The sequence below is a fragment of the Ochotona princeps genome, chromosome 22 (assembly GCF_030435755.1).
Source record: "Ochotona princeps isolate mOchPri1 chromosome 22, mOchPri1.hap1, whole genome shotgun sequence".
NCBI lineage: Eukaryota > Metazoa > Chordata > Mammalia > Lagomorpha > Ochotonidae > Ochotona > Ochotona princeps.
The window spans coordinates 14,758,569-14,784,532 of NC_080853.1; the positions used below are offsets into that span (position 1 = coordinate 14,758,569).

The 25,964-nt window shown below is 47.2% G+C and overlaps 1 protein-coding gene and 1 pseudogene across 2 annotated transcripts in view; both read right to left on the minus strand.

Moving 5' to 3' along the window:
• The window catches only part of DHX35 (DEAH-box helicase 35), a 58,385-nt gene extending 39,860 nt beyond the window's left edge, over positions 1 to 18,525 (minus strand). Inside the window, exons 1-5 of one of the 2 annotated variants that reach the window (XM_058679550.1) lie at positions 18,411 to 18,525; positions 13,549 to 13,682; positions 11,691 to 11,783; positions 6,591 to 6,668; positions 1,658 to 1,762 (exon numbers count right to left, since the gene is read on the minus strand). In XM_058679550.1, the coding sequence (XP_058535533.1) occupies positions 1,658 to 1,762; positions 6,591 to 6,668; positions 11,691 to 11,783; positions 13,549 to 13,682; positions 18,411 to 18,450 (450 nt within the window). In that variant the 5' untranslated portion in view covers positions 18,451 to 18,525. Of the gene's footprint in view, positions 1 to 1,657; positions 1,783 to 6,590; positions 6,669 to 11,690; positions 11,784 to 13,548; positions 13,683 to 18,410 lie in introns of those variants that run through there. The other variant, XM_058679551.1, reaches the window with a different exon arrangement.
• LOC131483014 (U1 small nuclear ribonucleoprotein C-like) lies at positions 16,333 to 16,696 on the minus strand (annotated as a pseudogene).
• Positions 18,526 to 25,964: the final 7,439 nt, after the last annotated feature.

Consider the following 25,964-nt stretch of genomic DNA (forward strand, 5'->3'; position numbering starts at 1 on the left):
ATCGGCGAGCACCGGCCCATTGCGGCTCACTTGGGGAGTGAATCATCGGACGGAAGATCTACCTCTCTGTATCTCCTCCTCTCTCTGTATATCTGACTTTGTAATAAAAAATAAATCTTTAAAAAAAAAACAAAAACAAAAACACTGTGGGCCTGAGAGAACTGCTCTTGAAATGCCCCCCAAAGATGGCAAATGGTGGCTCTCAAGGTTAATAACTCAACCTCCATTGAGAGCACTTCACAGAAGTTAGACTGGGGTCATGGTTAAGAACAGGGGCCCTGTTGTCAGAGTGGCTAAAGTTCAGATCCTGGCTGTACCTCTTACCAGCTCTGTGAACTTGGACAAGCCAGGCACCCTCTCTGAGCCTCCTCCTTCTTAGGTAAACAGGGTTATAAAAATATCCACTTTTCAGTTATTGTGAGAACTAAGTAACATAGTGCAACAAAGCCATGAACAGAGGCCCTAGCACAAGGACAGTGTTCAAGGAATGTAGCTATTATTATTTAGGACTAAGGAATGTTTATAGAATGCTTCAGAAACATGTAGAAATAACTGGATAGTGTTACTCTCGTCCAAAACTAAACCCACTATGTTAACAAGCCTCAATCTCTCTCTCTTGAGGGCTGTATCCTAGTGTTTCCATGGCTGGCTTTGCTTTGCTGTTAGGAGCAGAATGTACTTGTTCTGTGTCTCTTGGACTGGTACTAGCTCTCACATGCATAAAAGCAGCAAAAGTGAGAACGCGCCGCAGACGACAACCACCACTCGAGGACTAAGTGCCTTTATGCCAGCACACAAATAGAATTCAGAAACGTCACACCACAGACTCAAAAGGAATCATTTGGCTATATAATCCACAGTAAAGTAGCTAGATTAAATATTCTTTTTATCTAGTAATATGAGTAGCAAAGGTAACAGGACACAGGACTTCAGAAAACAAGGTCTGTATTTTTACAAATCTCTACATTGCTCATTCAGCAACTCTGATTACTTCCAATTTTCCTCCACTGCAAATTGAGAGGTAAGAGGGATTCTAATAACCAGTTTCCATTTCAACAGGGTGTTTCATTCATTGTTTTCCTGCTAGCTGATTAGCCTGGTCCCGGCCCAGCAGCACACAGCAGATACCCTGTGGAGCTGATTGCCCACTGATTACTGTTGACACTAATTATCTTAATATCAGCAACTAGGTCAAAGAACACACTGAGAAAATTCATTATCATATAAAAATGGAAACATTCCAACTAGTGAGACCATCATTTACAAATCCTACACTTGATTAAGCTACTTTGTCCCTCTTTTTTTTTTTTTTTCAGTCTTTTATGAAGTCTTGTATCTGTATTGCGATCGCTTGGTCAAGTCAGCGTGGGAAAAAACAAAACACACAGGAAAAGACAGTTGTCAGAACTGGTCAGGTAAATCACTCGATCCCCCATCCCCTTTACCTCTTCCAACTCTACAAACACTGCTGAGGTCCTTTCTGGGCTGAAATGCCCAGATTTTTCTAAAGAACTCTGTTCTTTGCGCAAAACTAGAGTCCCCGAGGGTCGGATGTCAGATGCTTTCTACCCTGACCTCAGTGTGCTGTGCAGCAACGGTGGAGGTCTTTAATCCCCTCCCACTTCTCTGTCCCAAGTGAGCAGCTGCAACACGTCACCTTGATCCTCGTAGCCTGCGGGTGGGTGCAGTCGTCAAAACGGATGCAGTAGCCCACTTCATGGCCCAGCACTGCACCCCTTTCCTCAGCCACTCTCCCTGCAACCTTTGGGAAGAAAGATCATGCTGAAAATAGAGACATAGAAATTACTGCCCAGAACACACACTATGGAAAACCTAAGGTAATTTATTTTTTAAATAGCATGTGAACACACTGGAAAAGGAGAAGAAACAGAGCCGGTTATTAGAAAATAAACATGGTAATTTTTGCAATTTATTAAACACATACTTCTGCTCATTCTATCATGATCTCGGGGCAATTTACAAGAACATACACAATAAAGATGAAATCATGTAAAGATGGGGCAATTTACAAGAACATACACAATAAAAAGGAAATCATGTAAAGATGTTATAGGCCAAGAACAAAAAAAAAATCAGGCCCGGCGCAATAGCCTAGAGGCTAAAGGCCTTACCTTGCACATGGCAGGATCCCATATGGGCACTGGTTCTAATTCCAGTGCCCCCGCTTCCCATCCAGCTCCCTGTTTGTGGCCTGGGAAAGCAGTCAAGGACGGCCAAAAACTTTGGGACCCTGCATCTGCGTGGGAGACCCAGAAGAGGCTCTAGGCTCCTGGCTTCAGATTGGTGCAGCTCCAGCCACTGTGAAGCGAATCAACAGAGAGATCTTCCTCTCTATCTCACCTCCTTTCTGTATATCTGACTTTACAATAATAAAATAAAATTTTAAAAAACAAAAACAAAAAAAAATCACAACTAAAATTCAAAAGACTAAAGCCAAAGAGAAATTCCAAAAAAACATAGGCATGTCAGAAGTTATTTAAGGTTGGCCATAAATTCAGCTCTAAATCTGGTACCTGTCCAAACCACATACAAGCAGGTGTTACCCGCCCATCATTGTTTAGGAAACTGAAGAGCGGAGGAAGAACCCAAGTGGCTCTGCCCAGCGACCTAGAATTACAGATCTGAGAGGCCAGAGCAGAACCAATCATCATAGAGCAGCTGGTCTGTATCAAGCAGTCTTCCAAAACAGCTTAGGAAACCCACAATCCATCCTACCTTGCCCTGCCTCGGGAGGCCTATTTACACATAACCGGCATCTCACCAGGACCGAGCTGTGATTGTTCCAATCTAACCCTACGAACGGCTCTATTACAAATCTCAAGAAATGCTACAGAGAACGCATGCAGATAGATACTGGGAGCTCCTGGGAGAAACAGGCTCTCGCAAATCAGAATAAATGGACCAATTCTCCCACCACAAATATAATCATTTTATGGATCTAAAAAGAAAAAGCCAAACTGATTTATTTTTTTTACTACCTTACTAGTTGTAAACATTTGTAGTGAAAAGAATGTACATTTATTTTCGAAGTCTTTTATCATTTATAAACAAAGTCATATTCCATGGACTCCTTTTCTTTGAAGCTTTTAAAATTTATGTGTGAAGTAGAAGGAGACAAAGATGGAGACATGTAGGAAGAGCTTCTGTCTCTTGGTTAATGTCTTCCAGCACCCGCCCTGTCCAAATACCCACAGGAGCAGGACTTGGCACAGCTGGAGCTGGGAGCAGAGAACTCAATGCAGGTCTCTCCCGTGGGAGGCAGTGGCCCGCCTCCTAAGGCCACTAACTGCTGCCAGCTAACATCTGCATTAGTAAGAGGCTTGCTTGGGTCGGGAACCAAGGCCAGGTACTGGATCCAGGCACTCTGCTACCAGAGATGGGCCTCATTCCAGTGTCTGAGCAGCCAGGCCACACCACAACCTTCATCTCTATTGCTTTTCCACAGACTGTTGCCTCAATTGTTTAAAACTCTGCTTCCCCAAGCCCCATAAATTAGACCGAACAAACATTTTGCAACAGACTAAGTATATATGTAGGGAAAGACACGTTTAAAAAAAAATCAAAAGAAAAACCCAATGCTGGGTGCTTACTGCAGAGCCAGTCCTGCACTCGGTCTTGTTACCATGATGCACACAGCTCCTTAGGTAGGCAGGAGGGGCCTCACACCGAGCAGTGAGGAAAACAAAACAAGGCAGACAGAAGAATGCATTGTGAGCCACAGGACAAGGAGGGCCTCATTTGGAAGCCAAGTGCAGCCCATCTGAGTCTAGGGAGAGTCATTACCAACTGTTCCTCCAGCAGACCAAGCCAGAGCTTAGGCATCCTCTTCTCAGGCACTGGGGCTGGGACTGTTAGCCAGTTTTCGTATGCACACCAAATTCCTCCAGAGAAGTAGCACTGCAGACTTGACAGTTCTCTTAATACACATGGTTAACTCATACACTCTTTGTTCTTTCAACAGAAATCTTGTGATTTCATGGAAGTTATCCACAGCTACAAACGTGGAGCTGAAATGCAAGCTGGTTAAGGGCTGGGATTCCAAACCACAAACGAGAAAAGCTGCTCTAAGTTTTAGGCAACTCATTCATCCTTCAGAGACACGAAAGGTTAACCCTAACTGTGGTTTCTAAACTTCGGTCCCCAGTTTTGCATACACACACACACACTCACCCACACACAACTTGTAAACTGTTTATCAACAATTTCTAACTAAAAAACCACTGTGACATGGACCTCAGGAACAAAGTTCACACAATAAACTCTAGGTAGAGCTAAAATAATAGGAAGAAGCAGAACTGAACTCCTGAGAGCAGCACTGTGGCACAGCATGTTGATCCAGCACCTGCACCACCAACATTCCACATCAGCGCACCTGTTCCCAGCCCAGCTACTCGGCTTCCAAACTAGCCAGTGCACCAGGCAAAGCAGAGGAAGATGTCCCAAGTACTGGAGGCCCCTGCCACTCACACTGGAGAACCAGATGCAGTTTCAGGCATCTGGCTTCAGCCTGGTCCAACCCCAGCCCCTGAAGCCATCCAAGTGCTAGTGGATGCAAAATCTCTTTCTCTCTGTCTCTCCTTCCATCTCTGTTGCTCTTTCAAATAAATAAGGAGGCCTTTAAACAACAACAACCAAAACAACTAACTTGTACAGGTTAAAAATGACAAAATAAAAACATTTTACACTCCCTCTTTAAAAGCTAGTTAAAAACAACAGGAGAACCATAACATGTTATAAACAAAAAAAACATCCCGTCTTGAATCAAAGCAGGCAGCCACAAACCCTGGCAATAGACCCGGATGCACAGCTGCCCAACTGCTGCCAGTGCGACTCTGCAAAAAAAGGAGGTAGGCCCTCTGTAACACAGGCAAAAGTAACAGAAACCACCAGACAAGACCAGGCCATGAGGAAGAGGAAGAGGATGAGTTATTGGAGGGTAACGCTGCCAGGCTGTCTCAAAGAGAACAGCGACAAGCACTATGAAGAATGCTCATCGGCCAGAACAGCTGGCACCCAGGAGCATGAGAAACTGCTGATCAGCTGGGGCCTGGGTGTGGGGGTGCAGTTCACCAGGTGTAGGGCTGCAGTCCCACCACCTCGTAAAATCCAGAAGGAGGCCCTACACGATGGCTCAGTGGCTAAAATCCTCGCCTTGCACATGCTGGGGTCCCATACGGCCACCAGTTTGTATCCCAGCTGCTCCACTTCCCTTCCAGTTCCCTACTTGTAGAATGGGAAGGCAGCAGAGGACAGCCCAAAGCTTTGGGACCCTGCACCCACGGGGAAAACCCAGAAGAAGCTCCGCTCTAGAGCTTCGGATCAGCTCAACTCCAGCCATTGCAGCCACTTGGGGGAGTTAACAAGTAGATGGAAGATTTCTATTTTCTTCTGTGTGTAAATCTGCCTTTCCAATAAAACTACATAAATCTTACAAAAAAATGAAAAGAAAGAATCCAGAAGGAAGTTTCGCTCTGTCAAGTGGGAACATGGTACTGTCCTCTGAGTAAAGGGCCAGCAGACTTTACACCCTCCTCACAAGCAGAGCTCCGACCCTGGCTTTCTTTCACCTGAGTGCCCCTCCGCACCCACCCAAGATAGCGCTGACAAACCTGCTATTACAAAGCAAACAGGTGGCTGTGTGTTCAGGCCTGAGGTCAGAGATCTAAACAGTCACAGCAAAGGCCACCTTCCTGCAAAGACTCACAGTTAGCAGGGAAGGCACCTAGGAGAGAGCAGGGGCCAATCTGAAATCAAGAGCCCTAAGGCCGGCAGCAAGGACCCTGAAACCCACCCACAGCCCCAGGCACAGGGCGTGCAGGCTGGACCCGCACCCTCATCCCTCCCAAGGAACAGAATGCTCACGGTGTCGCCGCTTTTGCTGCCCAGCTGCAAGCTACAGCACAGGAAGACTTTAAAAAGCTCGTGCAAATATCAAAAAATAATTTTTAAAACTTGTTTAAAAGCTCAAGCAAAAGTAGAATTAAAAGGTAAATTCATTTTGGTGCAGGTACCAAAAAAAATGTCTAAATTCATGTAGCTCCTCATAAAGTGTATTTTCCATGACCTTACTGAAGAACCCACTTAGTGCAGATAGGATCCTGAAGCTTTTTGCTATCTTTTTTCACTTTTTCAGCTTTAATAAAATTTTCCGTGGTGAACAAACATGTATCCCAAGATCAAGAACTATCCCTTTTGCACTTTAGTTTCCTCGTTCGTTAAATTCAACAGGAGCAAATGTGTTATTAGGATTCCCTGTTTATAATTTGTTTCTCTCCAACCAGCCACCCACTTGTCTTTTTCTTTAAAAGAAGCTTCCAACGACATTCACAGTTCAAAATGATTCTCCTGGGTGCTGAGTTTTGATTTTAGTATCTAATTATTTATTTTTACCTCCTCAGCACTTTATTGCATAAAATGTTCACAACGTACAGGTAGCATTTTTAAGAAAATATTCAAGTCACAGTTCTTCTAAACCAGAGAACTAAATTGGTAAGGAACAGCTTAATTCATTTGTAATGAGGGGTAAAAACTAGGACGTGGAAATAGAAGAGCACAGAAAAGCAACTCACAGTGACAGCGGCCACTCTCCGAGGCTGGGTCACTCCCACCACTCTCCCCTCCGCCGTCCAGCCAGCTTCCGCCAGGTACTGCAAGCACAAACACATCTCAGCACAAGGCCAACACCGCTGCTCCACCGCCCCCTCCCAGGATAGCCCGCCGCGTGCTAAAAATCACAGAGAAAAAAAAAAAGCCCTGGTGAGTTCTTCTGCTTTTGTCTTTTCTGAAGCACGGAGAGAGAAGGAACAAGGTAAAGAGCGAGGAAGAGATGGACAAAGATTTTCCATCGGCTGGATCACTCCCCAAATCCCACAAGGCCAGGGCTGGACCAGACCAAAACCAGGAGTCAGGAACGCAATCCAGGTTTCCCCCGTGGGCGGCAGGGATCCAAGCGCTTGAGTCACTGTCCGCTGCCTTCCAAGGATTAGCAAGGGTATGGGTTAGCAATTCTGAACCTATTTGATATGCACAGTATAATTTCATGAAAAATACAGGTAACAAGGGTTGAGTTTCTCACTGCTGGAGACAAGTTACAAATGAGGACGGGCTCAAGGTGGCCCTGGGTGCCAGGCTGATTCAGAGGCATCAGCATCAAGTCTCGTGTGTAACGTGTGTATTTCCTAAATCTGTCAACCAGGACTCAAAACAGTGGCACCTCTGTGGCAATGAACACCTTAGCAGCCCGAGCTTGATTTCTGAACACTCTGCCCAGGAAAGGGAGCAGGGGAATGGGCAGGGGAAACAGACGATGAGCCTAGAAAGTGTGATGCACAAAGCAAGGCAGTGGTCCAAAGCAGGTGGGGGCTTTTAGAAGGAACACTGAAGGTAAACAGAAGGAGCTCCTCCTGGCCAACAGTGGACGAATTCAAGCAAATAAACCACGAAAATGGCAAGTCTGGACCTACAGGGAAAAAGTGAGAGCCCATGAATCCACATCCATAGGCCCCACGGATCTAGTAAGTAAGTAAATGGCAGCTGTTGCAGAAGATTCCACATTAACAAGGCAATGAAGTGGAAGGCAAAAGGAAAGGAAACCCATCAGTGCTGCAGACAAGCACCTCCAAGGTACGCTCAAGTCAGTCAGCAGGGAACGTGTGGAGAGGGGACTACTCCCAGCTACCAAGGGAGGGGCCGTAGCCTGATAAGCAAAACCTATCACCTTAACCAAGGGACCTGAGTTAACATTACCAGTGACCAAGGCGCCAGCACCACAGAATCCTTTAGATCCTGTACCAAGTGTCGTTGGTTTCTCACCCAAAAAATGCATAAGCTCTCTTCAAATCACACACACAAAATAATACAAATCAAATGAAACAACACAAAACAAAAACAATGCTCTTTCAAAGTGCTAAGATCATAAGAGATGAGGGGTATGACCGCGGACTGAAGGAGACCAAGGAGAAATGAACAAACACAATGTAGGAGCCTGGGTAGGAAAAGAGCACACACGGGGAAAGTGGAGGACTTGAAGTAATATACTGAAGTTTAGTGTCACTGTCCTGCTTTTGATAAACACAGAAGTGGTGTGAAAGGGATAGAGGGATTCTTGTATTGTTTCTTACAACCTAACTGCCTAAACTTCAACAGGAAGTTTGATTAAAAACTGACTGTAGGGCCTGGTGGCATGGCCTAGCAGCTAAAGTCCTCGCCTTGAAAGCTCCGGAATCCCATATGGGTGCCGATTCTAATCCTGGCGGCTCCACTTCCCATCCAGCTCCCTGCTTGTGGCCTGGGAAAGCAGTCGAGGACGGCCCAGTGCATTGGGACCCTGCACCCACGTGGGAGACCCGGAGGAGGTTCCAGGTTCCGGGCTTCGGATCGGAGCACATCGGCCCGTTGCGGCTCACTTGGGGAGTGGGTCATCGGACAGAAGATCTTCCTCTCTGTCTCTCCTCCTCTGTGTATATCTGGCCGTAATAAAATGAATAAATCTTTAAAAAAAAAAAAACTGACTGTAGGGGTGAGTATATCCGATAGATGCACCCTGGTTTAAGTCCTGGCCCCATTCCTGATTTCAGCTTCCTGGAGCTAGCAGAGAGTGTAAGCAGTCAGCTCCAGCCACTCCCATGGGAGATCTGGGCAGAGTCCTAGGCTCCTGGTATTGGCCTGGCCCAGCCCCACCTACCATGGAGGTTAGTAGAATGAACAATGCACGGGAGATATCTCTCACACTTAACTCTCCTTCTGTTTCTTTCCCTTTTAAACAAATGGTTTTTGCTTTTTTTTCTAATTGCAGAGGCAATATAGGGCTCTGAGCACCAGGGGAAAAAAGCCAAAATCTATCTTCAAAATAGCTGTAAAGAACAAAATGTCATAGTTTTTCTTTCTTTCTCCCATATTACAAACATGTACAAAATATATTACCAATCATCCAAATCAATACAGATATAAAACAGAACTAAAAGGACAGTCACTGGGCCTGGCATGGTGGCCTGGTGGCAAAAATCCCTGGCTTGTACACACTGGGATCCCATATAGGTGCCAATTCTAATCCCAAAGGTCCTGCTTGCCATCCAGCTCCCTGCTGTGGCCTGGGAAAGCAGTCGAGGATGGCCCAGAGCCTTGGGACCCTGCACCTGCGTGGGAGACCCGGAAGAAGCTCCTGGCTCCTGGTTTTGGATTGGCTCATCTCTGGCGGTGTAGCCGTTTAAGGAATCTCTAAGTCAGGATGACCACATGCTATGAGCAAGTAGGAAACCTTGGTGTCTTTAAACTATGGAGATTTTCAAGTTCTTTGTTAATATAACATAGTTCACCCTGAGCCAATGAAATAACCACACAGATTAATTCCAAAACACACTAAAATGATTAGCTCCCATGTGGCCTTTCACCTCTATTCTACATTCTCCAACTCATGACTCCAGTGTGCTCACATGTAAAAGGATTAGGAATATGAGCAGTCCCTATGTCTTGGGGTCACCAAGGATTACACAGATTACTAGGTACAAAATGCTCACTTTATGTAGCACTTCTTATAATTATCTATTATTACTACTAGTACTTTATAACCAATAATATCTCAGTCATTTAGCCTGGCCCTTCTCCCCTGCCTCCCTGTAAAGAGTAACTTGTTGGGTTCTTGATACCATCTGTACCTACTCTGACTCCAGGTCACCCTGCTGCCTGCAACTTACACTTCTAGGCTGTTCCCCTCTGCTGACCTTTCCCCAGCTGCATGTGAGATCCCTTGGGGAGCTTTTCAGAAATTATGTCTGGGCTCCGCACTAAATCCATTATTCAGGATAGAGTGGGAGGGCAAACAGAGTGAGCAAGAACCATAGAGATATTCAGGCCCACCCACCTGTCTGGACCAGGCAGGCGAGAATACACAATCAAACATAAAAATGCAGGGGGATTTTCATCCTCTTGCTAACCACAAAAGACTCTCCTAACCACAAAAGCTGCTGTTTGTGCTCAGCACATCTGGTGCAATTGCACTCACTAAAAACTATCACAGCCCACTACTGCCTCCCACCCAACTCCCCCGGAATGGCCTTTCCAAGAACCCAGAGCTGCTCCGGTCTTGTACTCCCTGGCCATGACCCTGGCTGCCCTCCTGAGCCTCACTGCTCATCTGCGACTGTCTTCTCTGACCATGGACAAGCCTCCATGCTCACACGCCTTTGTTTCTTTGCCATCCCCCCACAGCCAGGCGGCCATCTTCTGCAAATTCCCAAGTGAGGATGCTCCCAGGACTTTGTCCTTGGTTCTTAACTTCTCTCTCTCTCTCTCTCTCTCTCCTGCAATCCTGAAAATATCACGATGTCCTGTCATCCATAAGCAGATAATCAGTCCAGTTTTCCTATAAAAGCCAGGCAATAACATTTCACAGCTGTGAAACCCTTGGGGTTTCTGTAGCAATTACTCAACTTTGGGACACAGCATGAAAGAAGCCACAGGCAATAGGTCAGCAATTCAGTGTGGTTGTGTGTCAATAGTTTCTTTTACCATAAGAGGTAGTAGGCTGGATTTGGTTCATGAGCTGTGATTTGCTAATTATGCAGCAATGAGAATGAACAAACTCCAGGTACTCTCAACAACAGGGAAGATTCTCACAGATATAATATTAGACGAAAGAAGATACAATACTCCACTATAGTGTCTATAAAATAGACAAAGGCCTGGCACAGTAGCCTAGTGGCTAGAGTCTTCACCTTGTAGGTGCCAGGATCCCATATGGCGCCGGTTCTAATCCCAGCAGCCCCGCTTCCCATCCAGCTCCCTGCCTGCGCCTGGGAAATAAGTCAAGAACGGCCCAAAGCCTTGGGACCCTGCACCCGTGTGGGAGACTTGGAAGAAGCCTCTGGCTCCTGGCTTCAGATCGGCTCATCTCCAGCCATTGTGGCCACTTGGGGAGTAAATCAGCAGACAAATCTTCCTCTCTGTCTCTCTTCCTCTCTGTATATCTGGCTTTACAATAAAAATAAATAAGCCTTTTAAATAAAATAAAATCAACAAAACTAATCCATGGTGTTAGTGGACAGAAGGGCAGTCAGAGGCTTCTGGGGTTCTGCTACTGGTTCTACAGGTGCATCCCCTAGTACAAATCTGGCAAGCCACACAAGTATGAGGCAGGTACTATCCTAACTCACAATAAGAAAACACAAGAATTTGCAGGAATTGCCAAGCTTGGCCACTTCATGACCATTCCTCACCGGTGAAGTCAAGGTTTTTAGAGCATGCTGACCTCACCCTACCTCTCCATCCCTGACAGCCGACCACAGGATCCCTGCATCAGGACCAGTCAGTCAGGCTCCATTTGAAACCCTGTTTCCTACACCAGACCTTTGCTAATCCAGCTCCCCGAGCACGTCCATTCCAGAGACAGCCTTTCCTGATCTGAGAAGCTTCTCACCACTCTGTATAATTCCCAGAGGGCCAGGTTTCACTTAACATCAGCTGCATCCATTGGACCGTTAGAAGCCTGAGAGCTTGACACAGCCATCCCAGGTCAGCATCTCCTCACGGCAGACAGACCTTCGCAGCAGGGGAAGTGACCAGTTCCTATTGGAGGTGAACATCAGAGCTGGCTGCTTCCGGAACATGCAGAGCACGGCGAAGGGACCGGCCACCCCACCCAGTGCGGAGGCCCGCCAGCAACAGGCACTCACCTGCGGGATCTGCGTGCTCTTCCCGCAGCCTGTCTCGCCAACAATCACCACGGTCTGGTAGTTTTCTATCAAGTACAAAATGTGGTTCCTAAGCTGGAAAAGAACAACTGTACATTGTAAACGGCCACATGCTGGCGCAAAGCACCTAGATAAAGGTATTTAAAACACTGTGAAATCGGCTGTTTGCGAGAGAAAGTCAGTTGTAAAAAGATCAAAATGTATTTCCAACTCTCACGTTCCATATCAGGAGAGTTGATACAGCCAGAAGGGATGTGCACGTTGATTCAAGGATGATAAATATATTTATTATGTATGTACACTAAAACATATATACAAAAATGTATGTATAAGCAGATGTTTTATAGAATTGCTCATAACAGTCCCATTCATCACCAAGACAATTTGGGTTAAAGCAAACAAGAAACTGCAATGGTGCTTCTAGGGAAGGAGAGTGGAAAACAGAAATGTGAAGCTGGGCCCAGTGCAACAGCCTAGTGGCTGAAGTCCTCGCCTTGAACACACTGGGATCCCATATGGGCGCCAGTTCATGTCCTAGTGGCCCCACTTCCCACCCAGCTCCCTGTTTGTGGCCTGGGAAAGCAGTCAAGGACAGTCCAAAGCCTCAGGACCCTGCACCCAGTTGGGAGATCCAGAAGAGGCTCCTGGCTTTGGATCGGCTCAGCTCCAGCCATTGTGGTTACTTGGGGAGTGAATCAGCGGACAGGAGATCTCCCTTTCTATCTCTCCCCCTCTCTGTATATCTGCCTTTCCAATAAAAATAAATAAATCTTTTTTTTTTTTTTTTTTAAAGATTTTATTATTATTGGAAAGCCGGATATACAGAGAGGAGGAGAGACAGACAGGAAGATCTTCCATCCGATGTTTCACTCCCCAAGTGAGCCGCAACGGGCCGGTGCGCGCCGATCCGAAGCCAGGAACCAGGAACCTCTTCCGGGTCTCCCACGCAGGTGCAGTGTCCCAAAGCTTGGGTCCGTCCTCGACTGCTTCCCCAGGCCACAAGCAGGGAGCTGGATGGGAAGTGGAGCTGCCGGGATTAGAACCGGCGCCCATATGGGATCCCGGGGCTTTCAAGGCGAGGACTTTAGCCGCTAGGCCACGCCGCCGGGCCCAAAAATAAATAAATCTTAAAAAAAAAAAAAGTAAAAGAAAAAGAGGACCCAGTGCAGTTGCCTAGCAGCTAAAGTCCTCGCTTTGCACATGCCGGGATCCCATATGGGCGCCGATTCTAATCCAGGCCATTCCACTTCCCATCCAGCCCTTCTTGTGGCCTGGGAAAGCAACTGAGGACCCAAAGCCTTGGGACCCTGCGTGTGGAAGACCCAGAAGAGGCACCTGGTTCCTGGCTTCAGATAGGCTCAGCTCCAGCCATTGCAGCCGCTTAGGGACTGAATCAACAAATGAAAATCTCTGTCTCTCCTCCTTTCTGTATATCTGACTTTGTAATAAAAACAAATAAATCTTTAAAAGATAGTAAAAGTCAGCCATACATTAGCAATTTGTTGCAACCAGGTACATGAAAGTTCACAATGCTGTTTTCACCACTTTTATGTTTGAAACTATCTATAATTGAAAGTAATAAAGGGGAAAAAAGAATATCAACCCTAATTCTTCAATGTCTAAGATATAACTGGGAAAAAAAATCTTAAGACTTGTAAAGTTAACAAGTATATACTTTGTCAAGTAATCCCACAGGAGGAGGGATTCTCCTATTCCACCCTATTCTCTGAGCTGTTTGTGCAAACCCATCCTGGCTAAGAGGATGCGACTCCCTTCCAAGCCAAACCTAAAGCTACCACAGACATGGAGGCCCACAGACAGACACGCACACCGAACGTACCTTGAACACCGGCAGCTTCTGCCTCTGCTGCTCTATTGAAAGGGCAGCATAGGGGTTGTAAACAATGGTGGTCCCAGAATTCTCGGCAAGACTCGGTCTCTCTTCAGAGATGCTAACGCCCGGCCCCTCTGTACCTGCAGCAGAAGTGGTTTGTTCAGATTCTGATGTGCAAGGGTTACAAACCTTCCAAGACAAAGATACAGAAGAGAAGCAGTACTTCTAAACTAACTCTTAGAAGGTGTTACACCTGGAGGATTACAAGTCTTACAGGGCAAAAGAGACAGCACCCCAGAGGGAAGCACAACAGTGCACAGTGCTTCTGGTTCTAGCTTCCATGGCCAGATTACTAGCATACTCTTAACGGAAGTGAAAACATCTCAATGGCATTCAGCCAAGGCCAAGGATCAAACCTGTTTTCACACACCAAGGCTCAGGACTAACAGGAACTGGGCCCCCAAATGATGCCCCATTTTCTCCTTTCAACAAGTTTCTTCCAGTCCTTTGGGTAGGCTTTTCCACAGGGCCTGGAAGCAAGGCTGCTGACAGGCACTCACTGTGGGGATAAACAGAAATCAGCTGTGTGCCAGGCTCTGCGCAGAGCACCTGACACATGACAATGAACAACAGAGATGCACGCCCTATGCTCATGAGGTAGACTTGCTGTCTTAGCCTTCCTCCTGGTAAAACCTAACTCAGTGCATGACGACATAAAGGGGGGATTGGAATCTCAGGTGTAAATTATGTAGACAGGCAAGAGGGGAGGGGCTGTTTACACTGGACAATCAGGGTCCAAAAACCATGCCCATTCAATCAGCCACAGCTAATGGAGTGGGATGCAATTCTTGACAGCCTCCACCTAAATCAAGAGTTAGATGGATGCATGGGAAAGGCAGATTAAACATTGGCTGTCCACAGCTTCCTGCCTAGAATCATGACCAACTGATGCTCAGCGTGATAGAGGCAAGCCATGGCCCAGAAGGAAAATGCCGCATAGACTTTCAATTTCAAAGGGAACAAAGCTCAGGGGGAACATGCGGTTCAATTCTCAATCGGCTTCCATAACTTTTTCACACTGATTTGTTTGTGTAACCCAAGATTAGAACCAGGAGCTTACAAAAATGACACAACATTCAATTCAACAGAAGGCAGGTATTTCTAAGAAGTATAGCTGTTCAGCACTGGAGTATGCCAACCCTGGGAAGCACACACTATACAAAGATAATTATCAAAAACGTTCAAGAGGTGGGGGGGACAGGCATTCTGCCACAACAGGCAAAGCTGCACCTGTGCCACTAGTATCCTATGTGGGTACAAGTTCTTGATCCAGCTGATACAGCTCCCTAGCAATGGTCTGGGAAAACAGAGGAAAATGTCCCCCAAGTCCTTGGGCCCCTGCAGCCTACATGGGGGACCTCAAAGAAGCTTCTGGGGCCTGACGCGATAGTATAGTAGTTAAGGTCCTCTCCTTGAACGCCCAGGATCCCATATGAGCGCCGGTTCTAATCCCGGCGGCCCCGCTTCCCATCAGCTCCCTGCCTGGGAATGCAGTCAAGGATGGCCCAAGACTTTGGGACCCTGCACCCACATGGGAGACGCAGAGGAGGTTCCTGGCTTCAGAATGGCTCAGCTCCAGCCGTTGCTGTCACTTGGGGAATGAACCATCGAACGGAAGGTCTTCCTCTCTGTATATCCGCCTTTCCAATAAAAAAATAAATAAATCATTAAAAAAAAAAAAAAAAAAGAAGAAGCTTCTGGCTCCTGGCTTTGGCCTGGCTCAACCCTGTCATTATAGCCACTTGGGGAGTGAATCAGCAGATAGAAGATCTCTCTCTCCCTCTCTTTGACTTTCAAAATAAAATCTCTTAAAAAAAAATCTTTCTTTGAATTCAGGCCTTCTGAACTCAAAATTTGAGATACTGTGTGGAAAGTACGCGGCTCTGTGATAAGACTAATTAGTTCAGTTCCCTATGTTTACAAGTCCCAGATCTCTTCCAACATCTGATAAAAGCTATAAACCTCCTTGCTTGAAAACACACCTGAATATAATCTACCACAATGTAAAATGTTTGGGTTGAATATCACTTTAGATCTCTGACCCTCTTCAAGTACTTCTAGGAACATGGTTGTGTTTCAGACACCCAAGGCTGCCAAAACTCAGGTAAGTGGGCCATGCTGTGTGGCTGCTGCCAAAATGCTGACCTTCCTTTCAACTAGACGAGAGGTGGCGCAAGACCTGGCACAAAGCCTGTGCTCCAAGAGGGGTGCTTCTCTTCCTCTTCCCCCTTACTGTCGTTACCTCCTCTTTGTCATCGAGATGGAAGAAAACACGCCTGCAAACAACGTCATGCTCTCCTATGCTCCGTGACTGTCCTGAATTCTCTCCCTTGTTGAAACATCTTCCAAAACTTCACACATTGGACTCTTGGAATGCTGCTCCTCCAAGGTGTCCTACCTCCTGCCACGTCAGGATTTAGCTGGCCCAGGGCCCTTGTTCTACACTACCCCGTCATTCCCTAAGTGGCAGCCCAGTCCATCTCAGTTAATGCGGCTCCAAGCGCCTGTACAACCACAGCTGTACTCCACCTAGGAAGGGCAAATTCTCTAAGGCAAGTCTGCTGTCAGCCAAGGACCCCCACCCCACCGCCACTGGGAGCATACTCCACGGCAAGTAACCCTGCCAAGAGCCGTGTGGATTTTTTTTTCTTTTGCAAATAAAACAATTGACAACACAAAAGTCACAGCACCACGATCTCCTGGGGAAGCAGAACATGTGACACAGAACTATTAGGAGGAGGCCTCCCAGCTCTCCCTGTCTGGCTGAGCCATTCCTGGGCAAGTGGGCACCATCATGGGACGGGCAGGAGGTCTCATCACTGGGGGCCCCGGCATCACTGGCATATGGCCTCCCATCAGTGGCTTCATTCCAAGAGCAGGTCCCACTGGCATCATCCCAGGGGGAGGAGGGCCTATCATTGGCATCATGGGAGGGCCTCCCATATGGGGTGCTGGCATCATACCACGGCAGACTTAAGGGAGGCGAGATCATCACCCCTGCAGGAGGAGCAGCAGAGAATGGAGTGGGAGGTATTTTTCCTTGCTGAAATGCAGCTGTTGTTTTGTCAGTCAGGCTCTGAGCCTGTTGTCCCATCTCGTTGTGACACTTGGGACCCTATGAAAGACCTGGACAGAGTTCCAGGCTTCTGACTTCAGCCACGTGGAGGGTCAACCAGTGCGTAGAAGATCCCTCTCACTCTCACTCATCTCCCTTTCTTTGATTTTTCCAAAATTCATTCTGACCTTTATTATGCTTAACTCCGACCTGTTACTAAAAGCTTGAACAAATAAAACAAAAGGTCATTCATAACTTCTTGGGATCTCGGTTTTGGCACCAAATAAAACTCAGGTCAGGGGCCGGGACCACAGGACAGTGAGTTAAGCTGTGGCTTGCCATGCTGGCATTCCATCCCAGGTTACTGGATCAGGACTCGGCTATGCCACGTCCAGTCCTTCTGGTGCATATGGCAAGACAGCAGGTGACAGCTCAAGTGGGAAACCTGGATGAAGTTCTTGGATGAAGGCCCAGACATGACCACCGTAGCCATTTAAGGAGAGAGCCACAGATGGAAGACCTCTGTCTCTGAAATCATTTATCAATATTTAAAGAGAAAAAAAAATATTAAGGAAGCAGTTGCTCTTGCTGGGGAAGGGGGTGTCCCTTAGGATGAAGAATCAACTGATGCTTTGAAATCACCATGAAGAGATGGGCTACAAACTTTGAAAACTCATCAAGCTCATCTTTTGTTTAGGTTTATTTCCTACATCATTTACATACCAGGGAACCACCCTAAAACACCCCTGAAAGCCCTTCCTTGTATTTTTCTGCCTCATTTCATTTTTGCTGCAGAGCCCGCAGGGATGCAAGTGATTTAAAAATAATGATAATAGGGCTCGGCAGCGTGGCCTGGTGGCTAAGGTCCTCGCCTTGATCCCATATGGCTGCTGGTTCTAATCCTGGCAGCTCCACTTTCTCTCTGTCTCTCCTCCTCTCAGTATATCTGACTTTGTAATCAAAATAAAATAAATCTTTAAAAAAAAATAAAATAAAAATAATGATAATAAAATAACAAACTAGTAACTGTCAGACTTCCGTCTTTTACAAGAAACTAACTGAAGAGGAAGAAGTGATGCATCTCACACCGTCTGGCCTAACACACACTGATTCCTAAGCGAATGCCAACACAAGCAAAGCAGTGTGTGGCTACGACCCAATAGGAAGAAAGGTGTTCACGGTCGGTAGACATTTGGGTGAATGAGAGTTATCCTAAAAAAATTGTACTTTTTCCTTTTTTGGGAGAAGGGGCTTTAAATCAGACCACCAGGACAGCCGTCACTACGCTGCCCATTTAACAGGTGAGCAGGTCATGGCTGGGGATTTGCAGACTTAAACGAAGGTCACCTTACTTACTCTAAAACAGAGACCAAAATCTGAACCCGGGCAGACTCCACTGCCTGTGCCCCTATGTGTTCAGCAGCACCCTGTCAGGTCCCCGCGGAGCCCCAGGGCTGCACCAAGGGACGCGAGGGCAATCTGGGACTTTCATTCTCACGAGGTGAGCAGTAAGGAGGAAAACCAAGCCTGAGGAGGCTGAGCCTCGAACAAGGTCACACCGCGAGCCTCTGCCCGAGGGGCAGGCTGACCGCCGAGTCCCTCGGGAGCGCAGAGTCCACCTGCACAGAGGTAGAGACCCGCTGCTGCCCAGATCCGTCCTGCGGGGTCCGCCGGTTCCCAGGGCGCCGGCCGCAGCGCCAAGACCAAAGGCAGGCCGCCGCTTCTGCCCGGCGTCCGTCCCCCAGGGTCTTACCCGGTCGCCAGAACTTCACCAGTCCCACGGGCGCAGCCATGCTGGGGTGAAAGGTCACGAGGAGGGTTCCACCCCCGACGCCGCGCGCCAGTCCTGGAACGCTCGGGGGGCGTGGCCCGCGAGGAGCCCGGGGCCGGATAGCCCGGCCGGCCTTGGGGCCACGCCCACAGCCACGCCTCTTCAGACACGTGGTCCGAAGCTCGTCCCCGCCCACAAGCGCTTCGGCCACACCCCTGAGAATGTTGAACCACGTGATCTCCCTCCATGTTGTGGCTGAGTACGAGCTATTTCTCCCAGCGTGTTCGTGTGTCCTGCCAGTGACGGTGACCTGAACGGCCCCAACACGCAAGAGCGGACCTCGGGTGACGACTGCTTTCCTCAGGGTCTGGTCGTCTGCAGTAGCTTGTTCAGGATGCGTGCTGAGTGGGCTTCCCGGCTCCATTCCCAAACACTGATTCTGTTAGATGGCGCAGCGTCGCTGCTTCTCTTACTGAAGGATAATACTAACGACCTCGTGGGTTTCATGGCTCCGTAGACACCGGGCATCTGTGCGCGGTCTCCACACCTTCACGGAGCTCGTGTCCGAGGTGTGTGTGTGTGTGTGAAGGCGGCGATGAGAGGGAGGTTGAATGGTAAGGGCAAAAATGCTCAGGGAACAGTGCTTATTATTGGCAAATAAAACAGCGCGACGGTTTGGAAGTAATCAAGGGCCTTGAAAGGAATGCTGGAAAATGGAGATGGGAAGAAGTGGGGGACAAGAAAAAATTAGAAACGGCTACCTCAAGCCGGGGCACTAAACCCAGTGTTTCCCGCAGCCTGGCTGTTCGAATAACAGAGGCTGGGTACCCCAGTACCAGCACCACCACCACTCCGATCCTACTGCGGATCAGCATCGCCTGCAAACGTGTATTTTAAGAAACTCCTGAAATCTTAAATTCACAGATGTTGGAGAGATTATACCAACTCCTAGAAGCGCTGGCAAGAGCTAATGAACTCTAGTAGGGGTAATACCTTACTGGCAAGCCAACTTACAAAGGGAGTGGCTTTGGAATCCGCTGCTTGTGGGTGCTGTTAGGAACATTCTGCCTCCTCGAGGGGGCGTGGTCCCGTTATCCCGAGAGCTGCGGAGATGGGAAGACTTGGAATCCTAACTACAGGTTTCCTAGCCCCTGGAAGTCCTGTGATGAGTGCAAAATGAGTTATAAACGATGAAATAACATATCAGGAGCTTAATACTGCAAGACACACAGGCTCTCAATGTTCGCTGTCCTCAATTCAGGGCAAACCCAGTGGAAAAGAAAAAGCTTGGTTTGACCCACATGTATGAATTTTCTAGTTATTCCCTTTGGTTTATTTCCATAACTATGGAGTTCAATGCGTGTTAATCTGTCTGCACAGAATTCTCCATCCGTCCTTCCAAATAGCCTCATGCTTCACCTTCACTACCCCAGCATTCCCCCTGTGGCCTCAACCTGTATACTCACAAAGGGACGATGCTGATTGGCTTGAGCGATAGTTGGTCGCCTCGGCGACTATGCTGAGAACTCACTGAGGACAAGAACTGTGTCCTGTTCTGTCAGCCCAGTAGCAAAATGCCCCTGGAATAACCTCTAGATAAAGCCCATGTGTTATACTTCAGTTCTTTGTGATACTGATCCTAACTTTATGTTTGGCTTCTTTTCACTATTGGTCCCAATATTACAAAGACAAGGTTTATATGTGAGTATAAACAAAAATGAAATAAATGTCACTTAAATTAATTTCTTATATACTGTCTCATAACTTTTAGGACAAAACCTTTCATTTAGAGAAATGGTAAGCTGGCCATGCCTAAAATAGAAATTAAAAAGTTGGAGAACTTATCAACATCTGGCCTAAATTCTTTGTCTTGCAATAGATACAAGAGAGATTCATGGAGGTCAAAAGTACTTGGTTGGTGGCCTGGCGTGGTAACCTAGCAGCTTAAGTCCTCGCCTTGCACGTGCTGGAATCCCATATGGGCATTGGTTCTAATCCCAGAGGCCCTTCTTCTCATCCAGCTCCCTGCTTGTGGCCTGGGAAAGCAGTTGAAAACGGCCCAAAGCCTTGGGACCCTGTACCCACCCTGCTCCTGGCTTCGGATCAACTAAGCACTGGCTGTTGCGGCCACTTGGGGAATCAGTGGACAGAAGATCTTTCTCTCTGTCTCTCCTACTCTCTGTATATCTGACTTTCCAATAAAATAAATAAATCTTTAAAAAAAAAAAGAAAAAGCAGGGCAGGTATGTGATGCAGCAGCTAAGTAGCCACCTCGGATGCTTGCTCCCCTGTTGGCATGCTTGGGCTTCAGTCCCAACTCCACTATCCATTCCAGTTTCTTGCTTGATAGACACTCTAAGAGGCAGCAGCTGAGAGCCCAAGTACTGAAGTTTCTACCACCCAGGGAGGAGGCCCAAATGAAGTCCATGACCCCCTGGTTTCAGCCTTGTCTAGCCCCACTTACTGTAGGCATTTAGGGAGTGAATCAGCAGTTGGAAGATCTCTTTCTCTCTCTCTGTCACTATGTCTTTTTTTTTTTTTTAAAGATTTATTCATTTTTATTACAGCCAGATATATACAGAGGAGGAGAGACAGAGAGGAAGATCTTCCGTCCGATGATTCACTCCCCAAGTGAACCGCAACGGGCCGATGCGCGCCGATCCGAAGCCGGGAACCCGGAACCTCTTCCGGGTCTCCCACACAGGTGCAGTGTCCCAATGCATTGGGCCGTCCTCGACTGCTTTCCCAGGCCACAAGCAGGGAGCTGGATGGGAAGTGGAGCTGCCGGGACTAGAACCGGCGCCCATATGGGATCCCGGGGCTTTCAAGGCGAGGACCTTAGCCGCTAGGCCACGCCGCCGGGCCCCACTATGTCTTTCAAACAAACTAATGTTTTTTTAAGAATAATTCTATTTTATTTATATGAAAAGCAGAGAAAGGGAGACATCTCCCATCTACTACTGCACTCCCTAAATGCCCATAACAGTGAGAACTGGGCCAGACCAAGCCAAAGGTCAGAACTCCATGCAGGTCCGCGCAAGTGACACACAATTACAGGAACCCTTGCTGCTGCCTTCCAGGGCATGACAGCAGGAAGCTGGAGGGGAGAGCTGGAATAAGGCTTCAAACCCAGGCATTCCAGTACAGAAAGCAAGTATCTCAGCGATGTCTTACCTACTAGGTCAGGCCCTTAGCCATAGAACCATTATTTCCTAAAATGACATCCAGGAGCCACCTGTAATGCCAACATCTCATATAGGCGCCAGTTGTGTCTCAACTGCTCCACTTCTGCTCCAGGACCTGCTAATGGCCCAGGAAAGGCAGCAAAAGATGACACAAGTGTCTGGACCCTGCCATCCGTGTCATCCATTCAGAGACCAGAATGAAGGTCCTGCCTTCTATGTCAGCCTGGCCCAGCGCTAGCCATGACAGCCTCTGGGGAATGAAGTGGCAGATGAAACATCTCTCTTTATCTTTTTTTAAAAAAAAATCTGTTCCAATCCAACATTGACTTAGTGTGTTGACAATCCATTAAAAATTTGTACTCATTTTGTTATGTAGAGATCCGTTTTGCAACTTCCAGCTGCAGGTGGGTTTCTCAGAAAGATCACATTCCAAAAATCATGTCCCATGGGTATGTTACAGGAAGTCTGTGCCTGTGTTAACCAGTACACCCTGCTTTGAAGTGTTTCCACACCATGCTCATTGAACCAGATTAGAAGGTATGGGATTTAAGGCTTTGTATCTTTGTAGCAGTGAAAGCCTTATGAAAACAAGTGATAGAAAATCCAGCCTCACTTGCACCATCATGGCTCATACAGCCTGAAAGTCCAAGAGACTCAGCCGCATGTGGACACACAGGGCATCACCAGACCTCTTTCTGATCATTCCCTTCTGCTTCAGGCATGATGTCATTGCAAAATGGCCATGTCAACAGTGCAAAAGTGTCTGAGAGTTAAGGCACCACTGAAGAGCCTAGTCCATGTGAGCACCAGTTCAAGACCCAGCTTCCTGCTAGTGCACCCAGGAAAGCAGCTGATGGCCTGAGCGTATGGATCCCTGCAAACACATGGGAGACCTGGATGGAGTTCTAGCTCCTGGCTTCAGCCAATCCCAGCCCTGGCCATTGTAGCCATTTGAGAGGTGAACCAGTAGGTGGGAGATCTCCCTCTCTCTGACTCTTTCAAATAAATACAACATTTTTTAACTGGCCCTATATCCACCTTGGATGAATTACTAAGGCCAGAGAATGTGATGTAGTTTGGTGGAGACCCAGGTCACCTGCCGCGGCATCAGTGAGGTCTGCTTCACCAGAATCACACCAACTGAGAACTTGCAAACACGGAGACTCCTCAGAGGGAAGTCTGAAGTCAAGATGATCAGATGAGTGGGTTGAAGTAAGACAGTTACTAGTTTGTTATTTTATTATTACAACCCTCCAAGGGTAAAGGTTTTAGCACACTTCATTTCCTGAAACAGCCACCTTTGGGTGGTTTCCCTCAAGCCAGACGAGAGCTATACCCCAGACAGAAAAGAGATGGGTCTTTTGTAGAAACACTCCACTGATTGGTAGTCTCCTGGAAGTCTCAGGCACAGCCTCTGCAACTTGTTCGAACAGATGTGAATGCCTGTCTGGTTTGCTGGCTTGCACACAAATGATCCCGTTGGAACATATTAACATAAGCAAAAGTGTTTACTTAGCACTCAGGATTCCAGGGCAGCGCAGTGGGGAGATCCAACTGAAAAGACTCAACAGGTGTGGGAAGAGCCCCTCCCTTAAGAGCCGAGGAGTCCTCCTTGGTTTGTACCTATGGGTTGCCCGCAGACTTCACTGGTCACACTGGGACACATTTGAGGATGAAAACGGATGTTAGCCGGACAGGACCTAAGAGACGAGACTGGGACTTTGCCAGGCATACCAGAGCATCTGTCGAGGTAAGCAGTACCAGTGAACCCCAGTGTTAACAATGCTTATTTGGACATGCTCTATAGGAACTGCAAATCCCCTATTCACAGACTATGTCCGAATACAGTCACTTATAGCTTCAAGACGTCCCCAGAACATGCCATTGTTTATTATCAGAATGCCTCACAATAATTATTTCTGTGAGAATATTCCTGTAAGAAACGTTTTACCTTTCCTTGGGGCCAGTGCAGTGGCTTGGCAAACTTAATTCTCTACCTGCAGTGCTGGCAGCCCATATTGGTGCCACTTCTAGTCCCAGCTACTCCACTTCCAATCTGACTCCCTCCCTATGGCCTGGAAAAGCAGCAGAGGATGGCTCAAATCTTTGGGCCCCTGCACCCATGTAGGAGACCTGAAAGAAGTTTCTGGTTGCTGGTTTTAAATCAGCTCAGCAATTGGAAGATCTTTCTCTTTGCTTCTCCTTCTCTCTCTGTAAGTCAGCCTCTCAGATAAAAATAAATCTTTTTTAAAAAAGGAAAGAAATGGGGCCCGGCAGCATAGCCTAGCAGCTAAAGACCTCGCCTTGAATGCACCTGGATCCCATATGGACGCCAGTTCTAATCCCGGCAGCTCCACTTCCCATCTAGCTCCCTGCTTGTGGCCTGGGATAGCAGTCGAGGACAGCCCAAAGCCTTGGGACCCTGCACCCACGTGGGAAACTTGGAAGAAGTTCCTGATCCTGGCTTCGGATCAGCATAGCACCAGCCATTGCGCTCACTTGGGGAGTGAATCATCGGACGGAAGATCTTTCTCTCTGTCTCTCCTCCTCTCTGTATATCTGACTATCCAATAAAAATAAAAAATAAATCTAAAAAAAAGAAATGCTCCTTTATAAAATTTTAAATTTTCTAAATATTTCTTTGGTTCAGTGCAGCATCTCCCAGAACCTTTCCTTTTTTTTTTTTTTTTTTTTTTTACTGTAATTCTAGCGGCAGTGGAAATCCTAGTGGAAATATAGCCAGTTTGTATTTCCAGTAGATTTTGGTGTTTTGTATTTATAACAGAGAAAGGAAGGGGAGAGAAAAAGATACAGATTCTCTCTACTGATTCACTAACCAGACGGCTGCAATAGTCAGTGCAGAAGCCAGGAGCTTCACTCGGATCTTCCACACAGGAAGCAGAGACCCAAACACTTCGGCCATCTTCCTCTGCTTTCCCAGATGGATTAGCAGAAAGGTGGATCAAAAGTGGAGCAGCCAGCCAGGACTCAAATGGAAGATCTTCCCTTCTGTATCTCCTCTCTGTAAATCTGTCTTTTCAAGTAGGACCTTTTCACAGAGTAGGACTTTGCAGCAAAACTTGCTCACTGGGCTAAGTTTTTGTTTTCCTTTCCCTATTTTAATACCTGCCATGTCTCGAAGTACACGCTCTGATGAAACAGCCATGTAACAGATGACTGGACGGGGAATCTGGAAACCTGGGGCTTAGATTCTGGGTCATCATTTAGCAGCCTTCAAATTGTGAATATACTTGAATCTGAAACTGTTTCCTAAGCACTAACAACCTCCTAATCTACGTTGGTCTCTCCTATTGTCAGCATTTAATAGAACAGATATAAAGTGACCTGAATTTGTACAATGGTCTTCAACAAGTTCATGGAAAATGTATGTTATAAATAAAATGTGCATGGATTTCAGAAATGTTTTGCAACCAAAAACTGTACTGTTTAATCCCATTTCTCCACCAATGCTTTCTGTGTTGGTGGCTTACAGTCATTTAAGCACCTGTTTCCTTGTGGTGGCTTCACAGCCACCCATTAGAGCAGTGTGCCAGCAAACAGCCCAGGTACTTCTTCCCAGGAGAGTCCTGCTGCACAAGGGAGAGCCTGCCCAAGGGCTCCAACCCCAGGCGCATCCTGTGGCCGTCCACACCCTCCCCTGTCACACAGCTCCTGAGTTCCAGCCAGGTCAGGAGGAGGAGGTCATCTTGTAACGCTCTCTGCCTGTGCAAACGAGACTACACAAACACAGGATTCCGCAGCTGGCCCCATCCTGATCAGCAAGATGCAGAAGCCAGGATCCTGCCTGCCACTGGACATGGAATCTGATGTAATTGTCCGTGTCCTCTCCTGCCCCTACTCCAGGACATCTGATTGCTAAATCACTGTCAATACACCCATCTGATGAAATTTGGCCTGTGGGGCCACTGGAGTGAGTACCAGGGATGAAGTCAGCAATGCATACTTAGGCCTCCTCTGGCCAAGAGGCAGAGAAACAAGGCCCTCATCGGAACAGCTCAAGTGCTTTTTTGTTTGTTTGTTTTAAAGCTTGAGCAAATGGCAAGGCCTGCGATGCTGGCAAGCATCCTCACCCAGGCTTAAGGGTAATAAAAACATTCATGATGCTAAGGCAGCTGGGGCCTCGACCCCTCTTGTCTTCTGAACGGTTGTATTTTCCCCATTATATTCTGGATCATCTATTTCTTTCTACCTCCCCAACACTGTACAGACACCGTTGCAGGAATACCTATTAGGTACATTTATTTATTGTTGTTACTTAAAATTTTTTTTAATTTAATTTTTATTTGAAAGGAGTCCACTGGTTCACTTCCCAAATGGCTGCAACAGCTAG